This window comes from Pseudophryne corroboree, chromosome 3, assembly GCF_028390025.1.
Source record: "Pseudophryne corroboree isolate aPseCor3 chromosome 3, aPseCor3.hap2, whole genome shotgun sequence".
Lineage (NCBI taxonomy): Eukaryota > Metazoa > Chordata > Amphibia > Anura > Myobatrachidae > Pseudophryne > Pseudophryne corroboree.
Window position 1 is genome coordinate 775,243,501 of NC_086446.1, and position 12,345 is coordinate 775,255,845.

A 12,345-nucleotide genomic window follows, 5' to 3' on the forward strand; every position below is an offset into this window, starting at 1 on the left:
ATCTTAATCAAACACGATATGATCCATTTGAACCTGGTTTTGCGACAATAAAAATACATTTTAGCATCTTAAATATTATGAGAAACGCCTTGTCCCTTAAAATTTCCTATCAGCGTCTTACTGATACCACAATACATTAACGTGGATGTTTTGGTTTTTTTTTCAGCATTTTGCGAGATGTCCATCATTAGCCGGTCAATTACAGCCACGTTTGTAATGTACAGTGCATCATTAAGATCGTGATATCACGGACCAGAGCCCCCATCTATGAATGCCATTTTTAGATTTCTCACAAATATTTAAGATGCCCGGTCTAATATATATATATTGCAAATGCCTGTACATCTTATTACCAAAATCCCATAAATGTGCACTTGCATCGCACAACTCCTCATAAGCATACCACAGCATCCCATAAGAGAAAACGATACACCCACACATTATCTGAGTTCCAAAGCTCAATGAAGTATATATTTCTTGTTAAAAGGATATGGATACAATATATATTACAAAGTACAGTATATCTATAATTACATGGTTACACACACACACAGAAAACAGTTAGAACATAGTTAAAACAGTTACATATAGTTATAGTTAAATGCCTGCGATACATTTACCAGATCCTTCTCATTATTAGTTTATCTCTCCATATGACTCTGTCTTTCTCTCTTTCCTCTTTAAAATCATGCAAAACCTCCATCTTCCTCTGAGTTCACCAGCAACACTGAAAACTCACCTCTTTTCTCTTTGGCCAGGCACTACCTTCCTGTTTGACCAGTACCTGGGGGAGGGGTCTCTCTAGCTTTGTATATGCTAATCAGGTTCAGCCCTGAAATCTTAGTAAAGGGTTGGCTTGATCATTCATTGTTCTTAACAAAGTGATCTTAGCTTTTATACATATAATCATATCTATCCACTGCAATGTCCCACAACTTCACAACAAGCCTCAAACTAACCCACACATCAATCTGCTTGCTTCAATACCAAACATGATGGGCGCATCTGGTTCTGTTCAAATAATACACATTCATGACATCAATTCATCAGCCAATTCTAAATCTCCATGATGTCTGATGCTTGATATTATTATAATTATGTACTGTATGAAATAAGTGTCGAATTCCTCTCGGTGCCATGTCCGTGTAAATGCGTGTGTTACTATATATTGCTGTGCTCGCTGCGCATATTTGCAAGTATAGCGACTTAAATGTGTGCAGTTTGTATGTTCTCTCTATGTAATATTTTTGACTTTGACACCCTTTTTATCCTACTCAGGGATTAGCTACTCGCCGTTGCTGGCATGAGCCGGCAGCGGGGGTCTGGAGTTATTTTGCAATTTTTTGCCTGACTTGACGGACTGAATTCTAATCCACAATTCGGCTAATCTGTTTTAATCAGAGTCCCTCAGCAGGTCTTTATGCTTTCACCTCCAGCTGAGTTATTACATGTTTTACCCCTTCCCCCCCCCCCTTTTTGGTTATTTTCATCTTTCCCATTTGTGTGTTCATGTTAGGCTTCAAATTGGCTGATTGCTCGTGCAGATCGGCTAGGCCGAGACTGCTGCAATATACGACAGCAAAATTTTTCTTTTTGGCAGATCCTTCAGGTTAATGCAGTAGATTAAACGATGGTACAGATGATTAGTATCCACTTTTACCCCCTTTTTTCCTCCTCTTCAGGTTGGTTGGAAGATGACTTGCCTATTTGGGTGGTTGGCCACTCTTATGTGTATTGGGCCGCCCAGTTTTGGCCTCGCAGGGGGCACAGATGTTTCCTAGGGCTCGAGAAGTTCGTTGGCTTGGTTGGCAAGGGATGATGTGGACGGAGTGGAGAAGTAGACTAGTGAGTCAGGCCAGCAAGCATGTAGCCCTAGGGTGTTGGTTGTCCATTTAGGTGGCAACGACCTGGGGAAGAGGACTTCTTTGGAGATGCGGTGGGCCATGATACAGGATCTGGCAAGTTTGGCCGCAGCAGTGGACCAATTGTATATTGGTGTTCTCCTTGATGGTGCCAAGGTTGAGTTGGCAAGGTGTGGCGGACGGTCGCGAAATTGAGGAGGCCAGGCAGAAGGGGAATGGACCAATTGTATATTGGTGTTCTTCTTGATGGTGCCAAGGTTGAGTTGGCAAGGTGTGACGGACGGTCGCGAAATTGAGGAGGCCAGGCAGAAGGTGAATGGGGCGGTGGCGAAGTGGGTTTTCCCACGGAGGCCAAGTGGTTCGCCACCCTAGGATTCAGTTCAGAGACAAAGTCACCTTCTTCGGCCTGATGGTGTGCATCTATCCAATGAGGGGATGATGTTTTTTCCTGGAGGATCTGTTCCTAGGGTTGCTGGAGTTAGGGTGAGGTTATGGTGGCGGTGCGAAGACTCTGGGAAGGAGTCTTTAGCTGTTGGCGGAAAAGAACGGCAGTTGGTGGTTGTATGGTAAGCTGTAGTGATTTACAGTTTGATTTGGTTTAGGTGCACTCACCTCCATCGACTTATTGGCCGCTTGACCACCTGTCCGGGAAGGCAGCGACAGGGCACCCAGGAGCGGTGGGTAGTCACTGTGGGGGTGGAGTTGTCACCTATTACCGGTTTTTGATAGTTGTAGTAAAATTAGGATGGTTTCGAATTTTTAGTATTTTACGGTTAATTTAGGTTAGTAGAGCCGTTCTTTTTGCTGCCACCATTTTGCCGGCTGTATCGGCATCTTAACAAAGTTTTCATTTACAGGTTTGCTATGGTTAGGGTCAAATAAATAGCTAGCAATTTTTCTGCCAAATTCAAGTCTCCGTGTCTTTATTTATTGGGTTTAGAGGTAACGAATGCTTTACTTGGAATGAACGGGTCCACCAAATGTCACTAGGATGTTTAGGAGAGAGAATTGACAGCATAGGAAAGGAATGAGTTAAACATCTTGTGAGGGGTGGACCTAGCTGGAAGGAAAGTACAGCCCTTTGGGAAAAAGGGAGGGTCAGTATATATAGGGAAGGATAGACATTTTGTCACTCTCTTGTTGGTGAAATTGCCTTCCCGCCCTCCCGCCCTTTTGGTAAAGGTTCTGGCACGGAGTGCCTTGGCATTAAATTGTTGGCTGGTTTTATCGTTGGCTATTTATTGGCGGAAAAGAACGGCAGTTGGTGGTTGTATGGTAAGCTGTAGTGATTTACAGTTTGCTTTGGTTTAGGTGCACTCACCTCCATCGACTTATTGGCCGCTTGACCACCCGTCCGGGAAGACAGCGGCAGGGCACCCAGGAGCGGTGGGTAGTCACTGTGCGGGTGGAGTTGTCACCTATTACCGGTTTTTGATAGTTGTAGTAAAATTAGGATGGTTTCGAATTTTTAGTATTTTACGGTTAATTTAGGTTAGTAGAGCCGTTCTTTTTGCTGCCACCATTTTGCCGGCTGTATCGGCATCTTAACAAAGTTTTCATTTACAGATTTGCTATGGTTAGGGTCAAATAAATAGCTAGCAATTTTTCTGCCAAATTCAAGTCTCCGTGTCTTTATTTATTGGGTTTAGAGGTAACGAATGCTTTACTTGGAATGAACGGGTCCACCAAATGTCACTAGGATGTTTAAGTAAAGCTATACAGATTAATAGATATATCAATGCACAGTAAAGACTGGTTGTATATCTCAGGGTACTTGTACTACTGTACATAACCCTGAAGTAATGCACTGTTAATTAACTAACACTGTCAACAGACATGTAGAATACTTAAGTGTCCTGTAAAATGCATAGCGCTGATAATGCAGGCGGCTTTACAGAGGAGGCTTTGCCCATACAGTCCTAGGATCCGCTCAGCATGTGAAGATGGTGCCCAAATGCTGACAGGGAGTGAGGAAGAGAGAGAGATGCAGCTCCAGGGAACATTTACTCTAAATGGCGCCCTGGGGCTGGGGGAGGGGCTACAGGTCAGAACCATATCCCCTTGCTGGACTTCCCCACTGGGTACTGTGGGCCATAAGAAAATGGTTTATGCAGAAAACGGACATGTGCCCTTGCCTTGGTGGTCTAGTGGTGTCCCTGTACCAACACAGTGTCCATGCCAGCACGCGCAGCCCGCCTCCTAATTGCCGCGCCAGATCACGATTTCCAACGGGTCGCGCCTTGGCAACCCTCTTACCTCCTCCCTAGATGCAGCCACGCGATCCCGGAGAGCAGCGGTGAGTGTGTGTGCCTGACTTGATGAACCGGAGCCTCCGCTGTAAGTACCCGGCGACCGGGGCACAGGAATACACTGCGCCGCCGGGGGAGGTTATGGAGCAGCAGCAGGAGATGTCAGAATGACATCTAGCACTAGAGTGCCTCTGCTGCAGCCCTTGAAGTCTTCTATCTTCACTTAAAAAAGCTCTTCTCAGGGCTTGTGGAGTAGCCCTCCCTGTTGTCAGCCTGCACTGCAGGCACCAACTTACAAACTGAGCTCCTGTGCACGGAGGCGGGGTTATAGAGGAGGCGGCACTGATAGTCTTGGTGCCTCGGATCAAGATCCAACTCTACACCCCGATGTTATCCCTGTGGAACCCAGTGTACCCCACTGCAAAAACCTTATTCCCCATTTTCTAGCTGCATGTTGCGTAAAAGTGTAGCGGGTATTTGTCTCCCTGAAGAGGTCTACTAGGGTGGTTCAATATGTGCTACCGCTCTAAGATGACTAAGCTAAGCGACCCAAGTGGCCGACACAAACACCTGGCCCATCTAGGAGTGGCACTGCAGTGTCAGACAGAATGGCACTTCAAAAAAAATTGTCCCCAAACAGCACATGATGCAAAGAAAAAATGAGGTGCACCAAGGTCGCTGGATGGCTAAGCTAAGCGACACAAGTGGCCGACACAAACACCTGGCCCATCTAGGAGTGGCACTGCAGTGTCAGACAGGATGGCACTTCAAAAAATAGTCCCCAAACAGCACATGATGCAAAGAGAAAAAGAGGCGCAATGATGTAGCTGTGTGACTAAGCTAAGCGACCCAAGTGCACGACACAAACACCTGGCCCATCTAGGAGTGGCAATGCACTGTCCTCCTACTATATATACTGAGCACAACAACTAAAAGGCACCACAGGTATGGATGGATAGTATACTTGACGACACAGAGGTAGGTAGAGCAGTGGACTACTGTACCGTACTGCTATATATTATATACTGGTGGTCAGCAAAATTATGCACTGTCCTACTATATATATATACTGTGCAAAACTTAAATGCACCACAGTCATGGGTGGATAGAATACTTGACGACACAGAGGAAGGTAGAGCAGTGGCCTACTGTACCATACTGCTATATATTATATACTGGTGGTCAGCAAAATTCTGCACTGTCCTCCTACTATATACAGTATATACTGTGCAAAGCTTAAATGCACCACAGGTATGGATGGATAGTATATTTGACGACACAGAGGTAGGTAGAGCAGTGGCCTACTGTACCGTACTGCTATATATTATATACTGGCGGTCAGCAAACTGTGCAAAATTGAAATGCACCACAGGTATGGATGGATAGTATACTTGACGACACAGAGGTAGGTAGAGCAGTGGCCTTCTGTACCGTACTGCTATATATTATATACTGGTGGTCAGCAAAATTCTGCACTGTACTCAGAGGCGTAACTAGGGTTTTTGGAGCCCAGGGAAAGACGGAAAATGGCGCCCCCCCCCCCCCTTTAAAAAAAAACTAAAAAAAACACTAAAAGAAGCATGTGCGCGCGCCGAAGGGGCGTGGTCACACTCAAGAAAGGGTGTGGCTACGCTCCAGAAGGGGTGTGGCCACTGAAAATGGCCCACAGTGCCAGCTACATTGCCCCACGGTGACGGATACATGCCCCACGGTGCCAGATACATGCCCCACGGTGCCGGATACATGCCCCACAGTGCCAGATACATGCCCCACGGTGCCAGATACATGCCCCACGGTGCCAGATACATGCCCCACGGTGCCAGATACATGCCCCACGGTGCCAGATACATGCCCCACGGTGCCAGATACATGCCCCACAGTGCCAGTTACATGCCCCACAGTGCCAGATACATGCCCCACAGTGCCAGTTACAGTGCCCCACAGTGCCGGATACAGTGCCCCACAGTGCCGGATACAGTGCCCCACAGTGCTGGATACAATGCCCCACAGTGCCAGTTACATGCCCCACAGTGCCAGTTACATGCCCCAGAGTGCTGGATACAATGCCCCACAGTGCTGGATACAATGCCCCACAGTGCCAGTTACATGCCCCACAGTGCCAGTTACAGTGCCCCACAGTGCCAGTTACAGTGCCCCACAGTGCCAGTTACATGCCCCACAGTGCCAGTTACAGTGCCCCACAGTGCCAGTTACATGCCCCACAGTGCCAGTTACAGTGCCCCACAGTGCCAGTTACAGTGCCCCACAGTGCTGGATACATGCCCCACAGTGCCAGTTACAGTGCCCCACAGTGCCAGTTACAGTACCCCACAGTGCCAGTTACATGCCCCACAGTGCCAGTTACTGTGCCCCACAGTGCCAGTTACAGTGCCCCACAGTGCCAGATACATGCCCCACAGTGCCAGTTACATGCCCCACAGTGCCAGATACATGCCCCACAGTGCCCCACAGTGCCAGTTACAGTGCCCCACAGTGCCGGATACAGTGCCCCACAGTGCTGGATACAATGCCCCACAGTGCCAGTTACATGCCCCACGGTGCCAGACACATGCCCCACAGTGCCAGATACATGCCCCACGGTGCCAGATACATGCCCCACGGTGCCAGATACATGCCCCACAGTGCCAGTTACATGCCCCACAGTGCCAGATACATGCCCCACAGTGCCCCACAGTGCCAGTTACAGTGCACCACAGTGCCGGATACAGTGCCCCACAGTGCCGGATACAGTGCCCCACAGTGCTGGATACAATGCCCCACAGTGCTAGTTACATGCCCCACAGTGCCAGTTACAGTGCCCCACAGTGCCAGTTACATGCCCCACAGTGCCAGTTACAGTGCCCCACAGTGCCAGTTACAGTGCCCCACAGTGCTGGATACATGCCCCACAGTGCCAGTTACAGTGCCCCACAGTGCCAGTTACAGTGCCCCACAGTGCCAGTTACATGCCCCACAGTGCCAGTTACTGTGCCCCACAGTGCCAGTTACAGTGCCCCACAGTGCCAGATACATGCCCCACAGTGCCAGTTACATGCCCCACAGTGCCAGATACATGCCCCACAGTGCCCCACAGTGCCAGTTACAGTGCCCCACAGTGCCGGATACAGTGCCCCACAGTGCCGGATACAGTGCCCCACAGTGCCGGATACAGTGCCCCACAATGCCCCACAGTGCCAGTTACATGCCCCACAGTGCCAGTTACATGCCCCACAGTGCTGGATACAATGCCCCACAGTGCTGGATACAATGCCCCACAGTGCCAGTTACATGCCCCACAGTGCCAGATACATGCCCCACAGTGCCAGTTACAGTGCCCCACAGTGCCAGTCCCAGTGCCCCACAGTGTCAGTTACATGCCCCACAGTGCCAGTTACATGCCCCACAGTGCCAGTTACAGTGCCCCACAGTGCCAGTTACATGCCCCACAGTGCCAGTTACAGTGCCCCACAGTGCCAGTTACAGTGCCCCACAGTGCTGGATACATGCCCCACAGTGCCAGTTACAGTGCCCCACAGTGCCAGTTACAGTGCCCCACAGTGCCAGTTACATGCCCCACAGTGCCAGTTACTGTGCCCCACAGTGCCAGTTACAGTGCCCCACAGTGCTGGATACATGCCCCACAGTGCCAGCCCCCCCCCCTCCGTTCCGCCGCCGGACCCCCCCTGCCCCGTCACTCACCTGTGAGGGGAGGAGAGCGCAGCGCCTCTCCTTTCCCTCGCTGCTCCCTCCGGACGCCGGCGACTGTCTGGCTAGCCAATCAGAGTTCGCGGACCGGCAGCCAATCAGGAGCCGGTCCGCAAGCCCTGATTGGCTAGCGCCAGAGACCGGAGACGGCAGCGCTGCTAGTGCTCCAGCGGCGGTGAGGGAAGGGAGAGACGCTGCGCTCTCTCCTCCCCTCACATTTAGGGGTAACAGGGCGAGTGGGGCATGATGCCCTGGACGCCGGCGGTGCCCCCCTCTCCTGGGCCTGCCAGGGCGCCCAGGGCACGTGCCCCACTCGCCCTACCCTAGTTACGCCACTGACTGTACTCCTACTATATAAGTACTAGGTGCTTCATCGCGCCCTACGGGCGCTCTTCACACCGTCGCAAGGGGCTACGCCCCCTTAACCCTTGCATGCCTTTCTGGGGTTTAATATTTGTGTGACACTAAGGTACAATTATAGTGATAGTAGCAATGAATGGAAAATCTACAGTTGAGTAAGATATGCAGGTATTTGTAGGATTACCTTTAGTTTTACTTCACAGTTCTCCAATCACTTTCATTCTTCATAGAGAGGTGAGTATAGGAGTCTCAATTGAATAACTGTAGAAACAATGTATACTTTCCATGCTAATTTATTAAAGAACACTTCTCAACAATGAATTTGATGATGAGTCAATAATGATCATCTCAACAAGAACAGAAAATGTTCATACATAAAAGCTCACAGTTAAGGAACTCATGCAATACCCCCAACACTATAGTGTGTCACACCAATGACAACCACCAAAATTAGTCCATCTCTGCTGGTGCAACATTCAAGTTATGCATGCACATTAACTGTACACAGACATAACCAAATTCACTTTAGTAATAGTGTCACTAAGCACATTTACAGTAGCATAACACTATACTTCCACCCTACTATTCTGTACTATTACTTATTAGAGTTATACCTCAAATTAAGTAGCAATTCAATTTAATTTCGGTGGTGCACATTCAAAACTTTTAACAAGAAAGGATGCTGTCTATGTTAGAGGAATTAGCAGTTAACTTGCTCCAATCAGTTTAATCCAATTGCCAGCGATGTGTGTAGATGCTCACTCAATACAGTTGCCAAAGTTATCTGAATAACAATCTCTGCTGAGGTCTATTTGTAATCCCTCCATAGTTAGGAATTGCTTTCCATTCCACTCCTAACTGCAATCAAAGTTAATATTTTAGTAGTTATTGTATCCTTTTACTGACTGTTCTCTTAGGCAAATAAGTAGGTAGGAGATTAAAGTAGAGAGTCCCTGGCTGTCAGATATAATATCCATAGTACTGACTGATGACAGGATGGTTAGATGTTTGTAGGCAAAAATACATTTAATGCAGGCTTTAGTCTCTTAATAATGCCTCTGTAGAGCCTGACTGATTAAGCTGTATCCTTACTGTAAGTATATGCTGAAGACAGGGTAGTGCTTTCCTACACTTTATTTTACAGATAGTAATATTGACTGAAATAAGGAAGTTTTTTGGCTAATATGCCTATGTTATTAATGAATTACTTTGAAAGGGTCACTCTCAATTATGGACTGCATGGTACTGAGGTGTGCGGTGCAGTGCTTAATTGCAATACCTCTTGTGAAGCTTTCAAGTGTTACAAGTCCTCCATCACCTTATAAGACAACTCCTGCTTCACCCCTCAGTCTGTATTGCTCGTGCACCAGATGCCGGGACTTCAGGGGAATGTTCTGCCTGCTTCTGTCACTCGCAGCCAGGCTGCTCCCCTGGCCTTGCCTTATCTGAAGAAGCTGGTAATTCAATTTTATTATATTTTTCAAGGGATTTATGGGACAGAATAGGAGCCTGTCAGCACTGCTCTGACACCCAGCGCAGCTCCTTCCCTTTCCACCATTACCTCAGAGCTCCCCTGGACCAACTGCCACTGTCTTCAAACTGTCTCCTCCCAGACCACCTGACTCTGGTCATGTGACCTTTTCAGCAATTGCTGTGGGTACTTGAAGTTATACAATACTGTATATAGATAAATTGACTGCTCTTTTTGGTGGGTATCACATACAATCCCACTAGAATTTTGCATGTCCTCATGCAACAAGCCATTTCAAAGTCCAATAAAGAACAGTCTCACATTTTTGTACAAGGAGAACAATTTAGCTATTCAACTTATGAACATGAGATAAGTACATACATCTGAAATTTACAAGAACAATACCTATTATAAACATTTATTCTCTGACTAATGTCTATACTGAATAAATGGAGCACCTTTATTTCTCCATGCTGACTTTCTCAAACCTGCCACATAATGAATGCTATCTCACTGGGATTCTTCTCAATATATTCATTGTCTGTGAATGTATACTCTGAAGGAACAGAAATTGAGGTCTCTTTCACTAAACTATATGATTGCTCAGGAAGAGAAGAATCCAGCTTTTGCATGACAAAATCCAGACAATTCTGTACAGGGGACCCCAACCTCTCTGCTATGGCTAAGTTGGTAATGCTTTCAGTACTTTCCTTACAATACGCCTGCATATCTGCTTGGTTGTGGTGGGCTATACTGGAATGAGTGTCCTCCATTATTGTCTTACTCTGACATAATGGCTCTGCAATAGACTGTGGTCTGACTACTTCATGAAACCTCTGATGCACCAATCCACTCTGTTTCTGTGTATCTTGTACAACTGTTCTCCACAAAAACTCACTCTGCTTTGGGACATCGGGATATTGTTTGTTTCCACATGGTCTCCTTGGGTAATTTGGTGGGTAGCGATGTCTCCAGTAATGTGACTGGGGATTAGCACTTTTAGCCACACTTTCAACTTTGTCTGACTCCTCTCCACCTTCATTATATCGATAGTTTGGCTGGTAGTTATTTGGAGAACCCCTGTGATATGGATAGTGCTGATAGTGATTGCGATCTGCTGCATATTTGCTGCCTTGCACTGGAATACCACCAGGACCAGTTACATTTGCTGCCTGTAGACCTTTCTTTCCTTTGACCACATAAAACTCTACAGTCTCTCCAACTTCCAGACTTTGTAGATATTTTCTTGGGTTGTTCTTCTGGATGCCTGTGTAGTGTACAAAGATATCTCTCTTCATGTCATCTTGATTAATAAAGCCATAACCACGTCTTACATTAAACCATATGACTTTGCCCAAAACTTTCCCTGCACTGGCTGGCGTAACAACATCTGCAGGTGGCATGCCGACAGCTTTTATTTGGTTCTGCACTACTGGGTTGAGACCCCCATCTCCAGGTAGTTCTTCCTCCAAGAGTGAACCTATTCTCTCCATTCTTCGTGAGGGTTGTTCCTTGGCCTCAGTACTTCTAAGTAAATTTTCTTGTTGGCAGTGTGCAAAAGGACCACTCTCCTGGCAAAGTCTACAAATTGGCCGATTCTGTTCGACAAAATTATCCTTAAATTGTCTATAATTTCCTGTCGTTCCCCATTTTTTGTCATAACAGGGCCTTGTTCCAGATTGCCAGTCTTTCTCTTCTCTTCTTGGTCTTTCTTTCAAGCTTTTTATTTCTTTATACATATCTGTCATGCCCTGAATAAGTTCTGCAATTTGTACTTTTAGAGCAACTAACAAATCTGCTATACTCAATGACTGAATATGTTGATTTGCTGATTCCAAATATGCGGTGGTCTGCATTTGCCTGGAACTGGTTCCCAAAATATTGATTGCTGTTTCTTTAAAATCTAAGAAACTGCAGGTTGGTTTTTGCAGCCGTATCATTTTAAGATGAGTTTTCATCTGTTCTCCATACACCCCCTCGACAAACTGACTAACAAGTGTTTCATCTTCTTGAATTATTTCCCCTGGTTTGCAGGCCTTAATGTCTTGCAATGCTTCTTGTAAACCAAGAGCGAACTCTCGCAGAGTTTCATCAGGTTGCTGCTTTCTTGCATAAAAATGCAACATCAAATCCGATAATGTTCGGGACTCAAAGATTTTCGATAATCTTTCCAATATGTCTGTTGCTGTTCTCTTCTGACTCTGTGGCCAAGAATTTGCTTCCCGCTGAGCAGTCCCCTTCAGTTGTCCAATTAATATTTCCACTTTTTGTTGTTCACTTAGTGGGTATAGCCTAAACATTGCCTGAATTTTTGTCTTAAATTCTTTGAATTCAATTGACTCTGCAGGACACATATCTCCTGAAAAAGCAGGAAGCCATGGTGCACCAAAATAGTATGGCATTGTAATTGGTGAGGAAGTGTGCATAATGGAGCCCTCCCTCATGGGTACTTCCCCTTGATACATCTTGATCTAACTAAGTTTAAAACTTGCTTTGGGTCTATCCTGTTCATTGGACGCCAAATGTGACACTAAGGTACAATTATAGTGATATTAGCAATGAATGGAAAATCTACAGTTGAGTAAGATATGCAGGTATTTGTAGGATTACCTTTAGTTTTACTTCACAGTTCTCCAATCACTTTCATTCTTCATAGAGAGGTGAGTATAGGAGTCTCAATTGAATAACTGTAGAAACA

The 12,345-nt window shown here is 46.4% G+C and overlaps 1 protein-coding gene across 1 annotated transcript in view; it reads right to left on the reverse strand.

Annotated features, from left to right (window-relative positions):
- The window catches only part of LOC135057434 (uncharacterized), a 72,773-nt gene extending 60,772 nt beyond the window's left edge, over positions 1–12,001 (reverse strand). The window contains exon 1 of the mRNA XM_063963328.1: positions 9,456–12,001. Coding sequence (XP_063819398.1) covers positions 10,130–12,001 — 1,872 coding nt within the window. The 3' untranslated portion in view covers positions 9,456–10,129. The remainder of the gene's footprint in view (positions 1–9,455) is intronic.
- Positions 12,002–12,345: the final 344 nt, after the last annotated feature.